Source organism: Falco biarmicus, chromosome 3, assembly GCF_023638135.1.
Source record: "Falco biarmicus isolate bFalBia1 chromosome 3, bFalBia1.pri, whole genome shotgun sequence".
Lineage (NCBI taxonomy): Eukaryota > Metazoa > Chordata > Aves > Falconiformes > Falconidae > Falco > Falco biarmicus.
In genome coordinates this window covers 92,960,403-92,987,441 of record NC_079290.1, presented here as the reverse complement: position 1 = coordinate 92,987,441, position 27,039 = coordinate 92,960,403, and the positions used below count along the sequence as shown (strand labels likewise).

At 41.0% G+C, this 27,039-nt stretch overlaps 1 protein-coding gene across 4 annotated transcripts in view; it reads left to right on the top strand.

Moving 5' to 3' along the window:
* The first annotated feature begins 6,144 nt into the window (after positions 1-6,144).
* The window catches only part of ECI2 (enoyl-CoA delta isomerase 2), a 34,441-nt gene continuing 13,546 nt past the window's right edge, over positions 6,145-27,039 (top strand). Inside the window, exons 1-4 of one of the 4 annotated variants that reach the window (XM_056331769.1) lie at positions 6,145-6,279; positions 20,688-20,743; positions 25,407-25,569; positions 26,586-26,684. In XM_056331769.1, coding sequence (XP_056187744.1) covers positions 20,733-20,743; positions 25,407-25,569; positions 26,586-26,684 — 273 coding nt within the window. In that variant the 5' untranslated portion in view covers positions 6,145-6,279; positions 20,688-20,732. Of the gene's footprint in view, positions 6,280-6,365; positions 6,388-20,687; positions 20,760-25,406; positions 25,570-26,585; positions 26,685-27,039 lie in introns of those variants that run through there. The other 3 variants (XM_056331770.1, XM_056331768.1, XM_056331771.1) reach the window with 3 other exon arrangements.

The window sequence follows — 27,039 nt, the reverse complement described above, 5'->3', positions numbered from 1 at the left end:
AGGACTTACTATCTTACCCTACCCCTCCGTCAATTTTTGGTTTAACACGCCAGTAGATGCCCATTACTATTGCTTTGTAACACACTTCCTAGAGGAGCAAGCTAATGGCCCCATTTATACCTACTCATAGAGATACTTTCTGCAATATTTTTGCAATATTAAACAGCCCAAGATAGAAAGCGTACCAAATCCCTCAGAAGCTACGACAGAAAGTGAAACAAATTACTCAGAGGTGATGCATTAACGCATGAATGTCATAAGCTGACATCACAAAGCACTGATGCTGAAAGAAGCAACCCTACTGACTGCCAGACTCCCTTACGTCTCCCGCCTTGGCACCGACACAAATGTGCATTCAGCTGCGTGATAAAAAGGATAAGGGATCTGATCTGGGTCACAATTAACCTTTATTCATTTACTTACTTGGTTTTGCCTGGTTAATTGTAACTCAGATCAATTCCCTGAACTAGTTCAATGCTTGGCCATGAAAACAGCCGTGTCAGCAGAAAAGAAGGCATGCAAGTGAACCAGGAGGGACTGAGGAAAATAGAAAGACTACTCCTTTCAGTAGCAGTGTTTGCTTATCCTGGCTTAAAGTTTAAACTGTGAAGTGATGGCCCCAAAGACTTCTTTTTTTTAAAGTGGAAGTACAAAAAGTAGGAATGCCAGTTCTTTGGCAAAAGGGTTTGACAAGCACGCACCCAACACCTGCATTGATTAATGGTTCAGGAAACTATAAAGGACTCCAGCTTAGAAAAATTTCAATTCCTTTAATTAACAACAATTCTGTTGTTAGTTGATTCATATGTAAAATAAGTCTCCTGTAACCATATCTCCTGATTGAACTCCTGCCAATAATGTTTCTTTCCCAGGTGTTCCTAGTGTGAAAAAATTATGCAACCCAACATACTACTTTAGATGCATTCAAACAGTACTTTCTCATTTCCTGCATTTTGCAGATTATTTTTAAGGGGTTATCTTGACAGTCCTGGCAAATAAGACATGGTATGTAACCTTTCACAAATAATTGTAGCACTTCAGAACACCAAGATAAGAATGTACACGTTCCATAGATTGTTAATTGAGGTTGCAAATCTACAACATATTTAGAAACATACAGGTCTTTGAAAAGCTAAATACATAGATTTGCTGGCTGACAGGTAAACTTCTACAAAACCTCTTCAAGGTTGTTTCATATGTTATTTCCTTAAAAAACAAATATTTGTAATTGCACTTTTGTTTCTATTCTGATTAAATATCTTAATTCCCATGCAGTTTAAATGTTCAGTCAATACATTAAGCAACCTGCTTAGCAAAGTGTGGCAATTTCTGAACACAAACGTAGGAGTTACAGAGAGCAGCCTCAAAACAAGATTACCAAATAGTTTATTTAAACATGCAACAGCGACTCATAAGAACAGCTAAGTGCTGGTGATAAGCAAAAAAGTTATTATGACTACAGAGTACATAGCCTTCTCCTGTTTCTGAATACTGGAAGCAAACAGTGAATGACCAAAGTAAATAGGAATCTGCCCATGTTCTACCTAAGGAAAATTGTAGTAGACCCTGCACAACACAGACACCTCTTGCAGCTGTATTGTAAAGGGATCAGAAAGACTGTACAGTGAAATATTGAGAGAAAATACTGAGACACTACAGGACATGGAAAGGAGGACTAAGCAATAAAAATACAATGTGACAGCTAACTTCATGGCACACTTGAGGCCAAGTCCTTCAATAGCGGCAAAGTGCCTGAATAATTACAGTACTTTCCAGACATGAGGTTTAGTCCTTCAGATCCTCATTTGTTAAAATATTTCAGTGACATAGGCCTAAAGTTGTATTCCAGAACATATGATCTTAATCAAAATAAAATGTGTTCTCCAACTTTACTGAATCCTGAGAGTTTTGGTAAGATTCACAATTCAAGATAGAAGAGGTTACGTTTTTATTAATGAGGATAATCTGCAGCTAGATGGGGTAAATTAATTTGCATTCATGGTAAAAGGACTGCAATGATTTGGAGTGGCAAGGATGTTTTTGGGTGGATGTTATTGCAGTGTGAGAAGATACAGACAGCTCAAGGCACACACCAGGTGGTCAGTGGAGGTGATTACTGAGAATTGTGAGCTAAGAAATTGGTATTTGAAATCCATACTAAGGGACAATGCTGCAAAAAAGTTACGCCTCCAGAATTCCTGATTGCCTGAGAATGAACCAGAAATCCAGCTAAGAAAAGTTGAGTAGAGTACTGTGTAATTCATTACCTCCTGATTAGAGCTCATGTTTGTATTTCTCTGTCGGTTAGAATCTCTGCTTAAGTAAATGGGTCCAAGTCTGACTTCTTGGGTGTCAGGAGCTAAGCATACCTTTCATGCTGAGGTATGAACATGGCCCACATAAACAGGGGTTTCCAAAACCATGCTTACAAAGATGTCAGTGATTAATGCCCTTTGCTAACATTGTAGTTTCCTAAGCTGTAGCAACATAACTATGAAAACCCCTGTTCCACGTCTGAAACAGCTCATCATCATCAATGCAAAAAGCATTATAATATTATCACACAATTAAGTCCTGTAGGATTTATTGGATTGATTTTCAAGGGGAAGGTGAAAAAATCATCAAGAAAACTTTCTGTTAAATATGTATTAAAGTTCCCTGTAGTGATAATGCAAAACCATTTGCCTTGGAAATCAAATTCTGAATAATAAAGTATCCGACACATCTGCTTCCTGGATAAACAATTTCTATCAAAGAGAGAACAGCTGCCTTGTCATGGTAAAGTATGACAAATATCCAACTCCTTAATACTGACTTCAGTTTAGTGACATTACAGAAAGCAAATTGCAGAAAATCTATGGGAAAAACTGTCAAACACTTGACAAAGACTGCAGAAATTATTACAAAGAGGCAAGAATTATCATTACAGAAAAAAAAAAAAGATGATTGTGCTGGTCAGATTGTAGAATATTTTGCAGTGTTGAAGAAACTGGAGATGCAGATGATACAGTGATCACCCTGATATATCAGAATCAGCTCCTGTGAAGTTAGCACCCTTCCTCCCCTCCACCGTAAAGTTATGCAAAAGACTTTTTGTTTAGGCTTGTACCAGCATGTTAGAGAACCTGCAATTATGCTAAAACACATAGCACATAGGTGTAGACTACAACAGCCAAACCACTCATTCTGCAACCAAAGAATCAGGACCCAGTGGTCTGAAAACTTACTGTGTGATTTTGTGTTTTGTAGTAAGGGCACAACAGTTTCTCTAGCACACACATGGCTTATAGCTATTATGACAGGACATATATGGTAAAATGCACTTATGCACATATGCAAGGGGCCAGAACAAAAGCATTAAGCCACGTTGAAATCCCATCCTGTGAGGTACGTGACTTTGCTCCGCTGAGATCCCACTTCAAGGAGTAAGAATACATTGCAAAGAAGAAACAGTTAAATGCATGCTAAGAAAATAAGTAATACCATGTGTGAGAGGAAAAGGTAACACCAATAGACTGGAAAGATGTTTATGTGATGTGCTATTCACAAAATGCTTTTTTAATATTTTAGCTCACCTGAGCAGTCAGATGAATGATAAGTAGCTAAGTAGTCAAAAGGAAGACAGGAGAAGAAAAAAAGAGAAGAAAAAAGGAAGGAGAACGTCTGGAGGTATAGGTTTATAGAGACAAACACATACAGCAAATTGTACTCTTGTAGACAGAATACATGGATTGTGGTAAGTATTTTAGAGAGGCGATGAGAAAAAGAAGTCATTTTAGTTACTATTTATTACTCTGTGCCCCTCTCTGGTGAGCACTGAATACTGCTAGTGTCTGTATTTAATTCCTACAGCATGCAATCCATCTTTGACTGAATGCAGAGATGCCTTTTTGCTATCTTCAGGTAAAACTAGAAAACACGCATTCATTCTCGCAAGTTCCAGGGTAACTTTATTAAAAAGGCAGGTCTATTTAAACTGACATATGTTCAACAGAAAGAAATTAAGAAAAACAAAATCTAAGATATTTAATCTCAAATACTTAACAGCAAAAGCTTTTTGCAAGTGGTATTGGATTAGAAGGAAGCTCCCCAAACAAAGCACAGCTGCTATGCTTTTTATTCACCTGCACAGAGGCAACAGAAAACATACTGCAAGATACTGTTTTGCCTTGGAATTGAAACAGGTGAGCTGGGTCTAATAGGTGACTTCCATTACTGTTAATGGTCTTCAACTAAGCACTATATAAAAAAGGCTCTTAGGTTTTTAAGAGAGTGATAATTTAAAGGCAAAGAGAATTACACTTTTTTTTTTCACTCCTCTTGTAGTTTTTTTTTCACTCCTCTTGTAGTTTCTAAACAGTAGCACAAAATGTGAAGCTGTACTATTGTGAACTAAAGGAGAGAATACGAGAATTTTACACAAGGATAAAAATACAGCCAGGAAAAATGCTTCATCTTACCATTAACAACAAAATGCTAGAGAGGGTATTGTCATTAGGGACTTGTTCGTCAAACAATAAATCTGAGCCAACTTAGTAAATGAGTTCTCTAGGGAGTCCTCTCCAGATTCATTACATTAGTGCTAACAATTCTACTACAGTAAACTTTCAACTGATGTTCATTATATTACATTTCTGTAATGATTCTTCTGGCCTTTTCAAACTACAAGACAAAAACTGTTGTGTGTTTTTTTGGTAACCACCAAAAAAAAAGTGGTTATTTGACAAAATGAATGCTAGTTAGGGCCAGATTCTCCTCTTTCTTACTCACAGAAAGCCTCATTCCTCTAGCTCAGAGCAAAATTTAGCCCATAGTTTGGTTTTAGGTATTCAAAATACTGTCTCTGTCTAACGAGGTACATACTTACAACCCATGAGTTTTGCTTGGTTAGGGCTAAGTAGGGATATAGATCTACAATAGCATTTCCTGTAACACCTTTGGGATGGTGCTTTTAACGTTTTTTTTTTTTACAAACCTATTTCACCTCACAGCCCCACGTAGCAGAGAAGGAAATTGCCACTGAGAGGCTAAAATGCAAATAAATACTTATTTTAAGTAGGTCTGCTAGAGGTGCAAACCAGTGAAGGCTGCGTTTGAAACTGAGAAATGCTAGGCTTTTGGATTTGTAATCATAAGCAAAATTCAAGTTGCATCAACTTCGAGGAACGCCCATAACTGAAATCCAAGGCCGCGTTAGAAAAAGTCAGCTATTGTGATTTGACCAGGGTCATACATCATGACCTTTGCACTACCAGTCAAAAAAATGTGCTGTCCTAACTGCTGGTCTGTAGTGGTTACGCAGGCCTTTGGAAAGCTGTGATCAAACAGTACGGAAAGGCGAACCCCACATTTGAGAGATTTATCCTTGAGGGAGAACTCAAAGTCTTAAATGTATTTACTTTTGGTCAGGGGAAAAAAAAAACCCCACCAAACGAGGATTAGAAGGTGATTTTATTGGATGCGTTTTGAAAGGAGACTGACAGAGCAGAGCATTCAAATCGTGAAGGTCTTCCCAGCACCTAACCGAATTTCACAGGGCAGAAGTATCGGCAAGGAGAAATGAAATACACCCTCAGGAGCTGAAGCTGAAAGAGCACGAGCTTACCAGTAAAGAGCGGTATTTTTGAGGTTAGCCGGGGCAGACGCTGGCGTTTATCGCGCCTTTACCCACCGCCCACCCCGCTGAGGTAACGGCCGCGGGGCTGCCCAGCTGCCCGCCAGGTGCTCCGTGTGGAACAACAACAACGCGAACATGTTACAGACCTACGCAGCATGCACAAACAGACAGACCACCAAGTAACGGCCCTGACTAACAACGTGACGTCCGCTACCAGGCGCCTCGGGGGGGCTGAGCTCAGCCCACGGCTTCTCCCCACGGAGGGGTTCTGGCTTCACCTCCGTTCGTTTTCCGCACACCCCCCTGGCGGCCGTGGCTAGCCGGCCACTCGCACGACAGCCACGTTCCTGACCCCACAGCCCGCTTCCCGGCGTGCGGCTCCCAACGGGGCGTCCCGCCGCGAACCGAGAGCAGGCGCACCGCCCGGCCCCGCCCGCGCCACCGCCTCACAGCTCCCGCCCCGGCCGCCCCGCGGCACCGCCCGCAGTGACCTCCCCGGGGCGGCAGTGGGCGGCGGCCACCGCCTCACCCCAGGGCGCGGCGGCTCCGGCGGGGCGGAGTTTGCCGTCTCCTCCTCCTCCCGCCCTCGCTCCCCGTATCATGGCGGCCCCGGCGCTGACCTTCGCTCGGAGGTTGTGCTGGCGGCCGCTCCGCGAAATCAGGTGAGCCCCGATCGCCCGCGCGCCGTCCCAGCGGCTAGGAGACCCGGCGCCGTCCTGCCCTGGGGAGGGACCGCTCTGCGAGCCGCCGTCTGCCCGCCGCACTCCCGGGTGAGCCGCCGGCGGCGGGCCCTGGGCCGCCTTCCCCTCCCGCAGCCGCCCGGCTCCTGCGGGGCCCCCTCACAGCGGCCGGGGCGCGGGGGAGGCCGGGGCTGTGAGCGCGGCAGGGCCGGCGGCAGGGCCAGCCGTTACCTCGGGCCGGTGCCGCCCCATCTCCCCCCTGCCGGCGCCTGGCGCGGGGGCCGGGTGCTGTCCGCCCGTGCCGCTTGGTGAGCCGGGTTAGCTCGCTCCCTGTGGCCCATACGTAGGGGTTAAGGCGCAGGACAGACGTTGCCTTCACCCTAAGACGAGCGAGATCACTTTCTGCTTGAGCTGGGGGCGCTTCCACTTACCAGCCACCTCTGAAGTGTTTGAACACGGCGTGGGAGTGGGAAACACGCACCGGGTGCCTTCAGCAAACAGGGCTTATACCCTCATCTTTCTGTCTCCTGAGGCAATTGTTTAACCACCGAAGAAATGTTGGTTAGGCCTGAGGTATGGCATCTGAAACTGTACCAAAATGTGGAGGAGACTGTGTGGTTCCATGCTTGCTTGGGATTTCCACCCCTACCTCGTCAGTCCCACAAAAACAAGTTTAATTGTGTCCAGCTAACTAAGGTTTCTTGCTAAGACTGCTCCAACTTCCAAATAGTGATGTAGTATCTCCTGTGGTGTGGCTTTATTACATACTGCTTTTAAGCTGTTTTCAAATAGTGTCACATGCAGTAGCGTGTGCTGCAGCATCTGTGCACCTTCAGCATCAGCTGGGCTGTGCGAGGCAGGAAGGATGGCTTGGCTTGCAAGTAGACTTGGAATTGCAGGGTTGAAATTGTGATGAAAGTGGTTAAATTGGAAATTCTGCTGTAAAATTGCTTGTGTCTGAGTAAGAATTGCAAAGTATGTCAGTTTGTAGAATTTCCTTTCTGTCAAAAATAGCTTAAATACTCAAAGAAAAGCAAGTGTTTGTTTGTTAATTGTACTTGGTAAGCAGGTTCCTAAACACAGTGGTGAAACAGGCATCATCATACCAATAGATAAAAGGCTTGTGATACTCTGGTTATTAACAACATGCATATTTGACTGTTAATAGTACATACTTTCAGAAGTGAAATGCTTTTACTCAGGTATTCAAGTACCTCCATTAGATATGAGTGCATCTTGACCAGAAAACCGTAGTTATTTGTACATTAAATCATAATACTTTTCTCCCAAAGCTTTGTGAGAAATTATTTGAAGTATGTACGTGAACATCTTAAGATACAGGAAGAAACAAGGAGAAAGCAAACCGTGTGATCAGGGTGATTTCTGCCCTCATTTCAAAAAAAGAACTCTTGAGGCAAGCCTTCTACAGATAATATTAATTTCATATACCTAAGTTGTTACAACAAGAGGGAGGGAAAGTGGTTCCGAATGGGAAAACACATAAAAGACTGGCCTGCTGGACATCATTAGGCTAGTGGAGTTGGATGTATTTGAAGTGGCAATATTCTGTATGTGAAATAAGATCATAAACCAACAATGAGTTAATGTTTTTACTATATGATCAGATATAACACGGGAAAATGGTGCCATTTTCCCAATGGTGGCACACCAGGCAGGTGGACTTTATTTTCTATATCAGCAGTATACTAGTGGAATTGTATCAAAGATACTGGTAGCCTTGCTGTGCCAATGAATTTAGGAAGCTTTTTTTGTAATCTAAATTCAAAAGAGAGGCGTATCCTTGGGAGAGGAATACTCATATAAGGACAGAATGCAAGAATTCCTCTTTGTTGGTGGTGTTGTGAGTTTTTGTTGTTTTATTTTTTTTTCTTTTCTAAGCAGGACATTCCTAATCCTTTCAGACATGTAGTGGGTTCCATAGGCTCTTCTCCCACATGCCCACTTTTTGTCCTGCCCTGTTGCAGTATGTTATTTTTCCAAGTTTGAATTTGGCTGACAGGGGGGATGCTGACACAAATGCACATTCAGGTGAGTCTTACTGGGGCTGTACCCATCCAACAGTCTTTGCATTCAGCTGTTTGAGATCAGAGGGCTCACAGCTCTGTGTTTGTGGCACGTTGGGCCACTGGGTGCAGAATGCTTGCTACTGGGAAACCTGTATCCACGCTATCCTTGGTTTGGAGGTTTCCTTCAGGCTAGTTGTAGTATGATCCCAGCACTGAACACTTATTAGCAGCTCTAGGACATCTACCGATTTTATGTAATCTAGAAGGGATCCAACTCCTTTGTGCCAGGACAGCTCGGCAGCACAAATCAGGGGAATGGAGTTGGCAACAACTTAGAGACTTGGTCCAAGGGTGCTCACCTGGTCCAGACTGACAGAAACATAGTCCCACCCTAACATCCTCGTGTGTTCCTTACTAGTTATCTCTGCAACTTTAAAGGAGGTCAGATCTTATCAAAGACCAGTTTCCCTATGAGCTCCTCTATTTCTCAGCATCTCGGAAGAGTCTTTTTCAGAGGAGTGCTATTAAGTGCTGGTCTTTAAATGAAGCGAATTGGAAAATTGCTAATTTTCTGTTAAGCTCTTGGCTTAGCCTTGTTAGCTTTTGTCTGTGCCTGGAATACTTACTGCTTGCGGTAGATCTGTCTTTACTACGGTATCTGCTGTTCCATTTGTGAGGCAGCAGTCTTAAGGGTGTGAGTTCACTTCTGTATTGGCTCGTGAGCAGTGTCCCAAATCTATTCTTGTCTTCCCTGCATCACCTCATGACATCTGCATGTCTACAGCCCACCCACACAACAGGAGCTCGGGTGCTGTTGAGTCCCACCACAATATGCAACAGCCTTTATTCAGTGTCTGCAGCCCTTTTCTAGTTCTGTGTGGGAATTAATTGAACCTGCTCCCTGAACTGCTTATCCTTTAATTGGTAGAGCAGTTGTATAGGTTGGTCATTAAATCAAGGGCCCTTTGATAGATGTGTGGCAAAGCAGGACTTTGTAAACCTTCCATCTCTTCCTTTTCTTGTCTCTGACTGCGGACCTTACAGCTCTTTTCTGCCTTCCCTTCCACTAGGCCAGTCGGATGTAAGGTCCTGGGAAAAGGCACAGGGTGTTTGTCTTTGCCCTGGAACTGTGCTTGTTAGGAAGAAACTCCTCTGTTGAGGGTGGAGGAAGAACTGATCACTTGCAGCTGAGAGATTATTTCTGGCTTCATCACAGTAATGGTCTGGGGCCTCTCAGTGAAAAGAGGCTCAGTATTCCAGGTCATTCCCTGAAGATACTTCTTTATTGCTGTTAACAGTCTGTTGGCTGTATCATGGGGTTTTGTTTGCTTGTTTTTAGTATGTGAGAAGGATGTAGACACTGTCTCCTGCCTATCTACAGATATGCGATAAACTTTCCTGCATTTGGGGTTAATTGCAGATGTTGGTACACCCCAAATGCATGCAAACCTTGCCTTGTGTAAAATCTCTTTGAGGCTGCTGTCATCCTGGAGATGACCAGTGAGTTTGGTGGTATCCCTTCTTCTGTCCCATTCCTTTTTTCCAGGTTTGGCCACAGGGTGCTAATCTACCTCAGAGGGAGTCTGCCTTGTAACTCTGTATTGAGAAATGTCTGGTCCTTTCTGTCAATTCTATTCAGATAGCTGTGGTTGGATATGGGCACACAAATTTCAATAGCTTTGCTCTGATATTCTCGTGCCAGCTGAGCAAATCTTCACTTCTCACCCACTTTCCTGCCGCCAGGCCCTATTTCTGTATTGCAGCAGCTGCTTTCCTTCTCTCCTCTGCTGTTTGCTGTCACCCCTAATCCAATCCCTTTTTACAAGGAGAAGGACTGGATTTTTGTAGTGTTGCTCTCAAGTCATGTATCAGACTATATTCTTAAAGACCCTGTTTGCTCACACTCCTGGGTCTTCTGTGGGCCGTACCAAAACCTCTGGTGCTGACAGTAGAAGTTGCTTTTATGACTGAAACTCTTGCCCAGATGTTACGTCTTGTCTGAGTTGGATATGGTTTCCCTTCTGCTCTTTGTGTGGCATAGGCAGCAGGTGTCCCGCAGCCTCCTGAACATGTGCCCACCAACTTGCCTGCTCACTAGCAGCTGGGTGGGAACACATCCTGACATGTTGACAGAGGAAATGTGTCCATGTACAGGGTTGTGTTTTATCCACAGCACAAAATGCATACCCTGATCCTACACCAGGGAGGCACTGTGGAGTATGCTTTTTACTCGCTGTCTTAACATGCGCTCTTGTGTTTTGGTTTTCATGTCTCTTAAGTCATGCCTCTTGATGCTGTGTCTCAGGCTGCACTAGCTTGCCTTGCTCAGCTGTTTGCTATTCCTATCAGCCAGCCAACATTTCCTTTTCTGTGACAGGCTTTTATTTATCAGCTCTCCTTGGCTTATGCTGGATTCTGTCAGTCGCAGGTACTCTGCTGTGCTCCTCCTGCTCAAGTTAATTGTGCTTATTTTTTCAAACTTCCCTTGGGTAGGTCAAGCCTCTAGTTCTAGTTAGTTTGTGAGCCAGGTTGTCTTGCCCAGCCTTGACTGTGAACCACAGATCCTTGCCTGATCACCAGAAAAGCAAGCAGAGCACATAACTGCCTTGATTTTGAACCTTTTCTTTTTTCTTTCTTTTTAGTCTTTTCTGTCTTGGTGCAGGTCAATAAAAAGTTTAGACAGCTTGTCACATTTCCTTTACCTTTTTAAGTTGTAATAATTTCATATTAAAAAAATATTAAAAACTCACCTCATATTCTTTCTTGAAATCTTGCCTATTTTGACTTTTGCAGTAACTTTTTTCAAAATAGTGGTAAAATGAGCCTCCCTGAACATCGTGACTGTAAGGTAATTTTCATAGTCTTTCAGAAATGGTATTCATACCACCAATTAATCTTGAATTTCTCTTTTTCCACAGAGCCATTAAACTCATCCACTGTCCTTTGAATACTGAGGCAAACTAGTCAATGGAAAAGGAACAAATCTCTTAATGGGCTGCTTTTTCTTGCAAATTGGCTAACATTAATTGCATGAGTTACTACATCCTGTTTGACCAATACAACTTAAAAGACAAAAGGTAGTGGTGAAATGATTGAACAGTTGTCCAGAAAAGCATTTTAATAAACATATGTCCTTATTTAAACACCACCTTAAACCGTTTTGAGCAGCAATACACACAGCAGTTAAAACCAACAAAACAAAATCCAGAGCAGCAAGCTCACCAACTGTATGTAGTGGAGCTGGATCTGACAGTTCACAGCTAATGTCTGGAAGCCTTGAAGATGGATTGGCATGGAACAGAGCTTTCTGTTGTAGTTCATGTGCTTTGAAGCAGCTGATCATAGAAGCCAGTGGAACCTTGTCAGCTTTGCCTGCTGAATTCAGTGATCTCTAGGTGGTTCTGCAGCAGCTTTGCTGTGGAGTTCAAAAGAATCTGATAATGTGAATGCAAATAAGGTGGTGGTTAACTGTTCATTGTTGAATTTTGCTAGGCTTGAACAGCCATCCTCTCCAAAGTGGGCTCTCCGGTAGCTCCCACTTGATGAGCCACACAGTTTCTTTCTGCCCTTGCTTTTTAAGATTTCTTTCCCCAGCAGAAGTTAAGTTACAAGTTTCTCGAGGAGAATATAAATACTTTTACAAATGTTTGGTTTGTGGTCTTTTTATTATGGTGCTAGAAATTAATTTTGAGTTTTTGCTAGGGTAGAAGGTACTGTCTTTGGATAGTACCGTTTGAAGAAGCTACTTATTGCTCTCTTCCCATGTACTTCTCCCCCTGAGCAGATTATGTTGTGTCTGCAACTACGATCTAGCTAAGAGAGCAAGCAAGCAAGCGGTCCTCATTAGGATGGAAATTCGTCTGTTTATTTCTAGCCACATTTCTGGAATGTTGCATGTTTGAAGCAACGAAAGACACTTGAATGTCAGGAATTCAGAATTCATAGTGCAAACCATGTCTTCCTACCTGGGCTTGAGATGCAGACTTAATTCACTGTAATGAACCTTGTTTACAAGTAACCTCCATTTATAGTAATGCTAGAGTAGACCCCAGAGGTTTCACTTGTAGTTACCCTTGTTGGAGTGAACATGTACAGGAGAGTGAAGCAGTTAATGTCAGCCTCTTCTTTTTTTTCCATTTATTGTTGTATTCTGCCTAAAGAGGCTGTGGAGTCTCCTTCGCTGGAGACCTTCAAAACCCACGTGGATGCAACTCTGTGCAACCTGCTCTAGGAAAACCTGCTTTAGCAGGGTGTTGGACTAGGTAATCTCCAGAGGTCCCTTCCAACCCTGATCATTCTGTGATTCAGCATAAGAATATTTGTGATTTTTTTCCTATTTCATGACTGTTCTATTTTAAAATAATAATTTAAATAATCTACCTAAAACTATCATATACTGCTACTCAGTTCAGACTGGATGTTTATTATTCTGATGTAGTAAATGATTGAGCCTTTCTATTGTGATGAGTTCACTGATTACCATGACATTTTTCAGGTTCCCTTGAAGTTCAGTGTAATAGAATTTAGTCTGTAATCAGTAAAAAGCAAAAACTGTGAGCTAAGATTTGAAAGGTCTTGTTAAACTGTCCTTTATTTCAAAGAATCAGAAACTGTTGCCAGGCAAGTCAGTACTAGATACTCCAGCAGAAAAGAGGAAGCAAAAGCTCTCTTCGAATGGGTTCTGGTTAAGGCTTCTTCCTTCCATCAAAACTCAGGCTTTAAGTTACTGAATAAAGTGGTGCTCTTTGGCTTTGGAGAGGTCTGGCAGTGATCAACACATAGCGACTTGATAACTTGCCAACATCCTGTTTTGTAAATTATCCTGGCTGTAGTCTTTTATCACTGAAAGCAATGATACTAAAGAAAAAAAATCACTCTTACAATTGTCAGAATAGTATTTTATCAGCTAGTGCTTTTAGTACAAGCAGCATTAAGAACTGCAGGTTAGCCAGCCACAGAAATCAAACCATAAGCATTATCAGTGAGCTAATAACTGCATTATTTTGTTCATAAGGTACCAATTTTTCATGTTCACCTGAACGCCTGCAGAAAGGATAACAGCAGTAGATAGCAGTAAATTCAGTAGGTAGACAGATATAATTTGTGCTGAAATCCAGAGATCACTGTGTAATGTTTTGTTACGTTGTTGTTTTGCTGTGTGTATGAAAGCTACCTTTTTTCTGATAAAGTGGAGTAATCCAAGAGGAGACTTCTATGATCCAGTCAGGGAATGAAGTCTATTTTAATCGAAGACTAAATGGAAATTTATCACTGTGTTTGTTGGTTTAGAAAGAAGTAAACACGATGTTACCCTGAGTGCTATCTGATGACATAGTTCATGCTAGCTTTTTGACTGTGGTAGTGAAAAGCCATGTTTAAAACCAAACAAAAAGCCCTCAGAACGAAAAGCTCCTCCTATCTAAATATGGTAGAGTCCTTTTAACCTGCTCACAGTGTCATGTTCTGTTGCACCAGAGCCCGCTTTTTTTGCTGGGCATTTTTGTGGTTTTTCCTCCTGGTAGTCTTATTGCTCTGCCAAAAATAAGCTTAGGTTGGAGAAGGATGCCACACAGGAGTTGTCCCTTTAGGTCCCAGTGTAATTCTTGATATTTCACATGTTTTATCTGTAGCTAGGATAGCTTGTAGCTAAACCTCTTTCCTTGTGGCAGAGGCTGTGTGTACCTGCCCTTCGTCCCAGCGTAGTCTGTGATTGAGCAATGGCAGAGGGGAGAACTTGGCTTTTAGCAAGTGTTACCATTTCAAGGAGTAGATAGTGTCCTTTGCTCTGTGAAAGATCTTTACTAATTTACAGTCAGAATTTTTTTTTTTCTTGTCATGATCCTGCAGATTGATCTTCATGATTAGACTTGCTGGCTACAAAGATTGGATGTGTACATTAATCTCAGTACTGTCTTTGTCCTTGAATGTAGATTGACTTAGAGTGAACCTGCCAGCTGAGAATTTAAACAGTCGCAGTTTAATAGCAATTGTAGTCTTCCTATTTTCTGAGTGTCCTAGAACAGGTCATTCAGATTCCTCCCCTCAAACAGACTCTGAAGGCTTTCATATGAAGGCTAAAGAGCTATAGCTTCAAAGTCGAGTCTAGTGATGAACTGTAAAAGTCCGTGGGCCAGTTGTACTGCTTCAGTATAGCTAGCAGGTTAAATGTGTGTGTTCTTCACATAATCACAGACTGGTTGAGGTTGAAAAGGGACCTCAGGAGGTTGCGTGGTCCAACCCCCCCTGCTCAGGCACCAAACGCCACCTTGAGCTGGTTGCCCAGGACCATGTATGGACAGTGGTTTAATATCTCCAAGGATGGAGACTCATCACCTCCCTGGGCAACCTGTGCCAATGCTCGGTCACCCTCACAGTAAGAAAGTGTTCCCTGATGTTCAGAGGGAACCCCCTGTGTTCCGGTTTGTGCCCATTGCCTCTGGTCTTGTCACTGGGCACCACCGAGAAGAGGCTCACTCACTATACCCTTATATTCTTTATACTTTGAATATTTATATACGTTAATAAGATTGCCCTGAGCCTGTTCTGTAGGCTGAACAGTCCCAGCTTTCTCAGCCTCTCTTTATATGTGAGGTTCTCCAGTCCTGTGATCATCTTTGTGGCCCTTCGCTGGACTCTTTCCAGTATGCCCATGAGTCTCTTATTCTGGGGAGCTTAGAACTGGAGACAGTAATCCAGGTGTGGCCTCACCAGTGCTGAGTAGGGTGATTCCATTCTTAATTGGTAATATATATATAATAAATACGTATATATAAATAAATATATATAAAATATATAAAAATAAATATATATAATTAAAATGATTTCTTGAGGATTAGATTGTGTGTTGTATGGATTCTTTGCTGACTGTTTGGCCCTCCAAAAAAAAAAGTGGCTACTGTTTTTCTAGTAAAGTGTTCTGATAATATTTATTCTGACAATATGGTATAAGTGATATGTAACTTGTAGAATCCCCAGTAATTCTTGAATACTTTGGTCCTTAGAGGCCAACAATTAAAACACAAAGAAAATTTGAAATAAAAACTTTACTCTATTATTTTATACCATGATAAATGTACTTGTAAAATGCTTGCTGTTTCAAAAACATCACTATAGCAAGCCTGTTCCTAAAACAAAAGAATCTTTCTGGTTGGCTTTACGTTGTTCTCCTTAATTGCCAGTAAGATGACATATTAAACACACTTTTATTCTGGGGAAGAACTTTCGAGTTATTTGGGTTGTCAGCCACTTTCCCAGACCAATAGTTCTTCATAATCTGTACAATGATGGCAGAAGCCAATATGCCTCTGTACATGTTGCTTCCCCACTAATAACTGCCATGATGCAATGTGAGCCTCTGACCTCTGTATTGGGAGCAGCTGCTATAGGTGTAGTGTTCTAAATGCTATAATTTAAGTGTTTACAGTGTTTTTAGTAAGTCATGACTTGAAATTCCTTGGAACGTGTCTAACTTCCAATTCTAAAAGTGACAGATGTTCAGTGGTGTATTTTGTATATTGTGTCACACCTACAAACTTATCTGGTTCTGTGATAAAACTAAGAGCAAGGTGTGTTATAGAGGGTATCTAAAGAGAAAGTTATCAGTTGGAAATTGATAAAACTTCAGTAAAATTGTTATTCATAGAGCAGATGTAAATTTTGCTGTGACAGAAAGGTACTTGCAAGTCTTCCACGTATGTGAGAACTTCAGCTCTGAACCCAAATCATCAGATTTATGAGTAAATTGGTCCAGGTCTTTACAGGACACCAGTAGGTTTGTCTGGTTGTGGGTGCTGGAAATAGTGCCAAAGCCAAGAGTAGTGTGCTACTTTGTGTTTAGACCTGATTTGTTTAAATTATCTGAAAGAATTCTGGATTTGGACAGGATAAGCCATTGACAAATACTGCTTCATTATTGTCATACAGCTTCTTCAGTATTCTTTGTGTCCATCCCCATTGTATCTAGGCATCATGGATTCAGGAGAGAAACTAAGATTCAGACAAATTGCTTTTCATCTTTCACTGGCTCAGCTGAACTAGCAGGAGTGTCGGTGGATTTTCTAATGTGGATGGGAACTCCAGCAGCTCGTTACATCCTTGTCAGAAACCTACGTACCTTGGCAAAACCTCTTAACATCAAAGTGTACACTCTTGTTCTCCGTACAGTCAAGATTTGTCCCTGGAAGCCAAATAAAAATGGCTCTTTCCTTTCTCCATTAGCAGCAAAATTATTTTGAGTACTTGTTCATAACTATTTTGTTAAAGTCACCTTGGATAAGGATGCATAAAGAACCTATTTGAGTTTGTTGCTCTCCAAATGCTACAATAATCTTTGAGCAATTCTCAGCAAATGTCACATGTATGAGTATCATAGCTCTATATTTTTCTGCTAACATTCATGTTTCTAACTTTCAAATGTGTTTCAGAGGATACCTGTCTGTAAATCTTCCTGCTTGTGGAGATGTCTTAAACAGACTGAGGATGTACAGGAAATTCTTTTGTGCTTTAGTCATTCACCATGACCAGTTAAGTGTGCTGGGAAGAGAGAGCTCTTGCAGAGATTTTAGGAGATGATCCCGACTTTCTTCCCAGCAGCTGTGATGAGAGAATATTAACTGTGCCTGTATAGAGCACAAAGAGCAGACCATTTCAGAGCTCAGTGAATGGTAATCTAGATCTTTGATTCTTAGCTATTCTTTAATACTGAAAAAAGCCCTATCAAGCACAGCTGAGCCACTTACACTAAACAAACAGTGATTCAGCACTTCAGTTTGCCAACAGACACATCATTATCCTCTAGCTTTTATATGTCAAAACAGTGTAGGAGTGTAAAATAGTAAAAGCTGATAAGGTTTTGTAGACCAAACTTGTGTTTAGAACAACTATTGAAGTGTTCTAATGTAATGGAGGAAATCATTTGACTTTCATTTCTTTGTTTATTAAAGTACCAGTAAGTAAATTGGTTATAGAGTATTTGCACTGATCCTTTTTGCTAGCTAGATATATTGGAAATAGCAGAACATTCCTATTACCTGATAGCAATACATTTTAGTTACTCCACACTAGCCACAGTATAATGGGGTACTGCCAGGAACTGTGCTGGTAGAACAGGGAGGGATGGTTGTTTTCTTATGGTTTGGGGTTTTTTTGTTGTTTTGCTTTGCGTGGCGTTTTTAGGAAAACTGGACTTCTGTCTACTGAGTCATCAACAGTTCCATGTTATCATCATGGTTAATAAAACTTTGTATTTCCCCAAGTGAGCTAAATGCATTTATTTCTAGAGAATTAACTTGGTGCTGATGAAACTTTCTTAGGCTGCTGGTGTTTGCTCTAAGAGGTGATGCACTTGTTCCAATAGATCTCTGCAGGAGCCTGGTGAACAGTAGCATTGCTTTATCAAACGAATGTGTGGATTGGTTCTTGCTGCACAAAGAAATAAAACTACTCTGGCTGCTAAGCTGCTGTTAACCTACTGCTAACCTACTGCAACCTACTAATTTGGACAACTACTAACCTACTGCTGTAGTGCATGTTAGCAGGTGATAGCAATGCAGGGCTTAACAGAGTGAACCTGTGAACTTGTGTGGGACAGTACAGACTGCTTTGCTTGCAACACTTGCTGCAAGTTAGTTAACTTGTTGATTGTAAGCTATTACAGTTGCTGTCATGAAAAGTGTGGGGTTTTGGTTTTAACTCAAAGGGAGCAACTCAATTATTTAGCTGTTTCCATCTTTTGTAGTTGCTAGATAGTAGGAAATGTACCAGTTACGAAATTTTGAGGAGGCAAAAATTCTTAGAGGCGGTCTCTGCTTATCCATCTTCTGAATGAAGATTGAATTCCATCTGCCTGTGTTCTGAATTGTTTTTGTTTTAATTAATGGCAAGGAATCTTTAAAGAGGTGCATACAAATGAGGGAAACTGGAAGTTTTCACATGAGATGGTTGTGGAAGGAGGTGTAAGCTTTCTCAGGATGACAGAAGTTGCAAAGGAAGATGTTTGTGTCAGATATGGATACTCCACATTTTCCAGTATAAGAGGAGAAACTTGGAAGGACAGGACTAGAAATTAACAGCTGAAGTAATTGGACTTTATTAGTACAAAAACTGTCAAGCTGAGGTTTTTTAGTATGATACTGTCTGCCTAGTACAGAACTCCTATTTGTAAGCAAGTCTGCCTGCATAAGTTATAGGGATACAGCCTTCCACCTAGAAGTCTGAAAAGATGTTAGGTCATATTCATTTGATAGAGACTCATAAAAGACAATAATTCTGCAGGGAGAGGAAATGCAATACCAGAAACAGCCTGAAAAGAGTATATGAAAAGAAATAGTACATATAGTCAAATGACCTAAAGTTCTTTGGGAGGAGCTGGTAACAGGATGGCCTAAAGAAAGAGAAGGTTGCTTTGCTTCTGCAGCCAGAAGAACCTCTGCCCAGATTTTCTGTATTGATTAAACATCCACCCCCTACATACTGCTCTTTTTTTTTTTTTTCTCCCCCTCTAACAGCAAAGGAGGAACGATTGCTTCTAACACACCACAAGCTGCTCAGTTTGTTTGGCACTATCAGGTGCCTCTTCTTTTCCCAGCTCAGCTCTAGGTAGCTTGTGTGGAGAGAATAACTGGAGGACTGAGAGGTATGGTAGAAATTTGACATTAGCCCTTTCCATCTTCAGCTGCCTGGGGAAAGCTCTTATATTGCTGTGTAAGTGTTCATATATAAAATCTATGAATCCTGAATTTTACATTATTATGTAGGTAAATATCTGTTTGGAGTCTGTAGTATATAAAAAATGGCATGATGAATGGTGACGTGGGCAACCTGCCAATTAAAATTTCTAATGATTTTTATGTTAACATCATAGACAGTAGCTTCCTCTTGTTCAGCAAAATAAAGTGAAGTACAACTTTTAAATTTAATTGCACACAGAAAATACTGCAAGTGGATATGGAAAATGGTAACATTAGTTTCCCAGTTACCAAGAAAGCTATAAAATCATGGTACTGCTAATGCTTTGCTCATTGTCATTATTTGGTTATCAATCTTCCTTTTTAAATCTTTTTAGAGATTCTGATACGAAGTCTTGGAGGGAAGAATAAGAGGAGTTGGTGTGTTGGGTTGAATTTCTTTTTGCAGATGGTCCACTTATTTTCTCATGGTTACATTTTAAGTACTGGTTTCTATTCCCTTCACCTGCCTGGTTTCCTAACAGTTGCTGCAGTTACCAATGGTGGCAGCCTTTCCCACCAGCTCTGCTCCAGCATCCCTTGAGGTAGCTGAACTGATGATCAAAGGCTATTCCTTTTCCAGGTCCCTTTTTTTTTCTCTGGGGAGAAAAATTAGGATAATTTTGAGGGAGGATCAAAGTAGGAGAAGTGCTGTTGGAAGAGGGGGACTGAAGCCTGAGGCTCTGCTTGGAGCAGGAATATTCCATGGCCAGGTGCCAGCAGGCAAGGACTACCCTGGTCACCTTGCTAGGGAGGGCTCGTAGGTTCTTCACTGTGGATCTCTGTCCCAACAGCAGGAGGACAGAGAGTGGGGACGTTTCATGTGGTTGCTCCCCTGCTTGACTTTGCAGCAGCTGCTCAGAGCAGTGGTTGCTGGTGCTGGAGCAGACCAGGTGAAGTGCTTGGGAACTTTGTAGAAGAGCTGAAGCTCTGGCTGGTGACTCAGAAACAGTGATGGGCTGGGCTGTGCTGGGCAATGTGTGCTGCCTCTTCTTTGGAGGGACTCTGGAGAGGCATGTAATCAGAAGCTTGTTTCAGTTTATAACCAAACACTTGGTGTGTTGAGGTTTGTGGGAATTGATTGCTTTGTATCCTAACTAAAAAAAAAAAAACAAAACCCAACAAAACAACAAACCAGCCACCCATACAACTCTTTCTACAGTAGCAGCAGAAAATCAGCATTTTGTTTAATTTTCTCTTCAGATGAAAAAACGTCTCTGAAATGGCAAGGTGTCTCTGAAACAAGGGGGCAGCTACCATGCTGCTCACTGTTCTGCATGAGGAATGTGTGGAAAGAGCAGTGCAAAACATCACAGCACCTTGAGATGGAGATCATGGCAAAGAAGATATGTCATATGTGTTATCTGAAGTATTACACATAATGCATAAAAGATACTGCATCTCCTATTAAGTCCCAGGATTCATCCAAATGACAGTTCAATTTACTGCTTGCTTCTGTCTGGCAACACTTCCTGTTCTTTTTCTTCCTTGTCTCTCTAAAGCTAGTTACAATAATGTGAAATAAGCACTTCCCATCCAGTTTTGTCAGGAGTTTTAAACCCATGTTTCTAGCACCACCCCGCTGCTTTTAATCCTAATAGGATTTTTAACTGCTTTTGTCTGTGCTTTATTTCCCCAGGATCTACTAACATTTAAAAGAAAACCTTTATTAAGTAAATGGAAGATGGATTTCAGGTATCCCTCTCTTTTGGTGAGCATGTCTGATGTTTCCTGTGCAAAGAGATCTTTTGGCTTCTGTTTAGTCTTAATGAGGAAACTGCTAAGTTGCTTTAAAAGTGAGCAGCCAGCATTTACAGAAAGTTGCCATTTTTAACTCTATAAAAGTCCTTATGTAAGTGATGGAACTACATGGTAATGAGAGTCCCTGTCTTTGAACAGGCTTTGTAGTCTTTGCTAATCGTATAAACAGTGAGAAACTGTCTTCCGTATAATTGACTTTTAATGTCTTAATTAAAAGCCATGTCTGAATATTTATCAGAATAAGAGACGCTTATGTGAACAGGTAGAGTGAATAGGATGAATGGCGGGTTTGCAAGATATCCTGAATGACTGAATGGCAACAAAGAGATGTCTGAAGCATAAATATGAAATGATTGTCAGCCTGGATGTTTCAGGTTCAGGCAGTGATGCCCAGGATTTATTTCTTTTTTCAGAGTGTACAACTTGTGAAGTACCCAGTGAATGATCTTGCAGGAGTGCACAGGCATTTGTCGTGGACTCTGGCTGCTCTGCCAAGTTGTGACTCCTCTTGCTTCTCTCTTTCTGATGGGATTTGGCTTTTTACCTACCCAGGGAAGGTTGCTGGGCCCTCACCACTCTCCCATGGGTGCTAGTACAGCACCCATTTGTAGCAGTGAGGCAGTGGCAGCTAATTGCCCATAGGGCACAGGGCAAAAAAGAGGAAACTTTGTGAAGGAAATAATTTAGCTTTGTTGCAGCGAGTAGATGAGAAGGGGGAATATGGAGGGGGTTTTGATTGCCTTTCCTAGGCCTCTTTTTCTGCTTGGATTGAAACAAGTGCAGGTTTGACACTGGTAGTCTGCAGGTCAGGTTCTAGCCTTTCTGCCTGCTTTGTGTGGTTTTGGCAAAGTATTTCAGTGAGGCTGTTAAAATGGGGCATGGATTTGCTCAGTGAGGGAGTAAGAAGGATTCAGCGTCACAGCAAAGGAACAGCAGGTGGAGGGAGCAAGTCATCCTTGTAGTGTGCTACCACAGCCTCTCCTGCTCATCGGTCTCTGGGATTGTGGCATGGTATCACCGTGTAGTCTCAGAGATGGCAGTGCTGTTTTGTATGCTGCCAGGTGGCAAGTCATCTCCTCATCACTCTGTGATCTACTTGAGGGTCAAGGATCTCTGTTCCTGCTATTCTTGTATTGCTCTGAAGGGCAAGGTCCTGCCCAATATGAATAAAGTGTGAAATAACTTGATATTTCCTTTGCATTGTCATCATTGGTTATTTTAGTAGAGAAACAGTAGCAGTCAGCTTAGCCTTAGCATGTTGAGAATTAGTGATCATCACTGATGTATAGTAAATGTCCTCTAGAGATCAGAAGTCAGAGAGAAAGGAGTGAATCACCAATATCCTGCAGAGAACTGAGCTACAAGCAGCAAGGAAGAACTAAAGAAAAGAGGCCTTTCTTATAACCAGACTTTAATAAATAGTTAAGTTGCACAATCTCCTGTTGCAAATCAATAGGTAAGGAGGAGAAGGATGACAGACGGAGTATTTAGAGTGGATAGATACAAACTGTTTGGGTAAAATAGTTAACTAAGAAGTAAAATTGGGTGTAATTGAACAGCAAAGGAAAGTTGCTGAGTCTGGACTTATTGAAAGATCATTGCACTTTTTCCCAGCCAGATTTTTTTTGTTGTTCATTTAATTGTTTTCTCATCCTCTTCTAACTTGGCCACTTTGCATCCTTAATAAGGAAGAGAACTTGTGACCTGCGAAATGCTAAAAACCCCTTAACTGTGAATATATGTGCCTACACACCTTCAGACTGGCTGCTATGCCATCCCTCTCTCCCCAGCTGCCCATCCTCAACTCTTGTTAATTTATGGTCACTATCAAATCGTATATAAATAGGTTTTAAGAATCTCTTTTATAATATTGACCATAGCCAAGATGGAGTGAAGTCCAGATTGTCAAACATGGTGTAAACCCAAATCTCTCATTTTAAACATTGAATCTGCTTCACTATAGTCACTGCCTAGACTGACAAAAAAAAAATAAAATGTACCAGATACATGAATCGTTCTGGGAACAACGGTGTTCAAATAGTTCCAAAGGTGGCCAGCAAATTGGGAGGAGGAGGAAGAAAAACAAAAAAAGAAACCACTACTCTTCTTCCTGCACTCTCATTTTCTTCTTCGTGTAAATGTGACTTTAAAAACACATTTGGGGATAGGATCTGAAAGTGAGCATCATGTTCTGTGACTCCTGGACAGACTAATTGAAGAAACTCAGTATTAAAAAAAACTTGTATCTGTTTAGGTATGCTTTTTCCTGTCAAAGGTCTTCTATTGATGCTGGGGGTGAAGTCCACAAGTTGGCTAAATCACCTCCCAGTTGGTTAAGGGATAAACTTGTTAAATTCTGACAGTCTTCTGAACACATCAAGTTTGAATGTTGGTTAAACTGGCAGATGGTTAACTGGTGTTCGTCTGGGTGCACTGCTGTTAATAAAGGCCCACAGCTGATCAATTTAAGTAAAAATACTGTGTTCCTGCAGCCTTTTTTGATAGCCTATCCCATTTTTTATTGTTCAGATAATTTCTTTTTATTAGCATAAGATTTTGAAGCAGATTCTGGAATTCTTTCTTTTTGAAAGCATTTCTGTGTATAACAGAAAATATTCTTTCCATGTCTGTCATTCAAACTCGGTAGCTCCAAAACACCAGGAACTTAGATTTATTAAGGCAGAAGGGGCTATAATGGGACACAAAACCAATAGATCTTACAAACATTTTTACAAGACAACTAAAACCTTCTGTCTGCATGAAATGAAATAGTAATAAGAATAATTGGAAACAGTTGGCGTTCTTCACACCTCCTGCCTACACCTTTTAGGCTTGCAACAGAAAATAAATTTTATTTAAGAAATAAGAGCAATGAGGATGTCTTTGAAGGAAGCAGTAGAATTTCTCTACAAGTTTCATCAGGTGTGTGTAAAAAGGTAGAATTCTCATGTTAGGTATGATTTTTAAATGACGGTTCTGTAACTGAAATGTTAACAGATAGAATTAATGATTAAGTATTGTATAAGTCTGCATTTCAGATTATTAATTTTTCAAATGTGACTGCATATGAAACCTATTATATGTGATGTTCTAACATGACAGTTGTGTCTAAGTTAGAATGAGGAAAGTTGGGGGGGTTTTGTTCTCTTTTTACTCAAATAAAGAAGGAACACTGATACATAAACTGCCAACATTTTAAAAATGCTTAACGTATATTGCAATTTCACCAAACAAATCTGAGACAACATGCTTTTGCCCTGGTGAAGCAAGACAAAATTATTAGATTTCTTGGCTTTTCATTCCAAACTGTTGAAGTAAACCTGCTTTTACAAAGCATTATAGAGTAGGGTTAGGCTTGGGGTTTTGGACTGGAGTTTGGGGTGGGTTTTTTTATTTTTTTTGGGGGGGTGGGGTGGTGGTGTTTTTTTTTTTTTAAATGGAATTACCTTTTTTTCTGGTGGAAGGTTCTTCTGCCAGAATATTTTGACCAGCTCTTTTCTTGAAGGGTCTACAGGCTTTTTTACAGCCAGTCCTTTTGCAAAGTACATTTTGAAATTAGTCTTTTCTTATACTGCCCTGATTCAGATTCACGCAGACTTGAAAAGATCACAAAAAAGATGAGCTACATACCCATTTTAATTCACAGACATAACGGATTGTTAATCATAGAATCATTTAGGTTTGAAAAGACCTTTAAGATCATCAAGTCCAACCATAAACTTAACACTGCCAAGTCCACCACTAAACCATGTCCCTAAGCAGCCCATCTACATGCCTTTTAAGTACCTCCAGGGCCGGTGACTCAACCACCTCCCAGGGCAGCCTGCTCCAGTGCTTGAAGACCCTTTCAGTGAAGAATTTTTCCTAATATCCAATCTAAACCTTCCCTGGCACAACTTGAGGCCATTTCCCCTTGTCCTATCACTTGTTGCTTGGGAAGAGAGGCCGTCACCCACTTTGCTACAGCCTCCTTTTCTCCAGACTAAATGACCCCAGTTCCCTCAGTTGCTCCTCACAGGATTTGTGTTCCAGGCCCTTCACCAGCTTCGTTGCCCTTCTCTGGACATACTCAAACATCTCAATGTCTTTCATGTAGTGAGGGACCCAAAACTGACCACAACGTTCAAGGTGTAGCCTCACCAGTGCCAAATATAGGGGGATGAGATTTGAACCATAAATAGAAATGTTGTGTTTCATACTTTGTCATGGACACAACATGTAGGGCTTTGCTTTATTCCAGAAACAGTAAAACATTAGTTTACCACTACTGCCATTTAGTGGTCTGTGTACAATTGTCTGGTATATTCCTGCATAGTTTGTCGTCTGGCAGCATTAAACCTCACACTTTACGTATTACATGGAGATAATGTCATGTTCTCCAAAGGTTAATTATGTTGCAGCTAAAGCAAACTTCTAAAGCAACTTTCTTGTAACTTTTAGCACCTTGCTTTTTGTTGTTGTTGTTTTGATCAGTGCAGGTACAAATATTTAATATTTTACGTGTACTGTATATGTCTTAAAAAGCAGCATATTTGTTTCTTCTCTACTCTTACACAAAAGCTAAGTAATCGGATTTTTTTTCCCCACTTACTAACAGGCAAGCACAAGCTGTTAGCATTCCAGCAGTTCACCTGCACATGACTGCAGCCACCATGCAAGTCAGCCAGAAAGATTTTGAAAAGGCTCAAGAACAGCTGAAGCTTTTGAAAAAGGATCCTGGGAATGAAACTAAGTTGAAGCTCTATGCTCTGTTTAAACAGGTAGGCTTGACTTGTTTTATTTTGTAGGGAGCATTTGTAATCTGAGGGGATGGACATGTTAAATATTTACTTAAAACAGGGGTTGTTCAAATGTATTGTGTCTTAACGTTCTTCAGAGGCTCAAATTCTGTTCTTGAAATGCCAGCCCCTCAAACTCTGCCTGAATTTTGAGGGAAGTCAAACCTGTTTTACCTTACAAATCATTCTTGGACTAGAAACCATTATTCAAAGAAATAAAGCCAAATTACATCCGCTGTGATGCCTTCCATATAATATAGCATATATTAATGCAGCTCTGGAACATGGCTTATGCCTAGGAAAAAAGGTGTATGCTGCATGCTTTCTCTTAAATTTGTTGTATCTACAATTGGTCAGCTGGGCCTATAATATAACAGTGTTGATGTTTGAAGGTTGATTTCTGGCGTCTTTTGGTCTGTCAGTTGATCTTTCAGCCTATTCCAGGTAGTTTTACTAATTAATAATAATGAGCTTATAAATGTATTCTTTCTTTCCTGCCTCCTCCTTGAAATAGTTCTTTCTGATAGTGTACTCTTCTTGAGGAAAACTGCTCATAGAATACTTCAGGATAGCTCAGACTCTTGCAGTTCAACTGGTCCAATGCCCTTGCTTGTCGTATGTCCAACTTTATTAAATTGGTCCTATGTCATGGTTTCTTTGTTCACACAGCTGACAAGTCTTTAACTTCCTTTATAAGTATAAAGCTTCCACAGTTTTTGAGATAGGAGAACTTAACATGCATGGATGTTTTGGAAACCAGTGTCTCATATTGGTTAGGAGCTTCTGAAAGCTCAGCGCCAGGTATTAGGACATGCCAGACACTGCGTACTTCATGGTATGTCTGAATACTGCCCAACTGCTAGGTGTTCTTCTTGTCTGAAAGCTGAATTCTGTATCCTAATCAGATGACTATTCCTAACAGTTGTCATCTTTTGTACCAAGACGTATGAACTTTAATCACATGTTTAACTTAAGTAAGTTTGTTTCACTCTTTTCAGGCTACTGAAGGTCCCTGCAATGCTCCAAAACCAGGTATGCTGGACTTTGTCAAGAAAGCCAAGTGGGATGCATGGAATTCTCTTGGAAATTTGTCTCAGGTGATATTACCTATAATTTCACTTAATACTTTGTAGATTACCTTGAAGTGCCTGGTCTGTAAGTGAATGGCTGGTGTCTAAACATATTACATACTAGTTGAGCAACTCTGCTTCAGACATCAAAATACTTTGCTTTGTATTCTATAGTCATTTCACTGCCTCAGTGTTTGGAGATTTTTTTTGTGCTGTGTAAGCCTAGTTCTACATTATTACTGCCAGCTTGTATCAGTGTAAGAAATGTATGTGGTGACTTCCAATAAAAAGTCTGTTCCACATTCTCTTCTGTTCTGCTGTTCCCTTTAAGAAAGACGGATTGAGCTTCTCGGTTCTTACAGCAAAGAACAAATCTATGAAT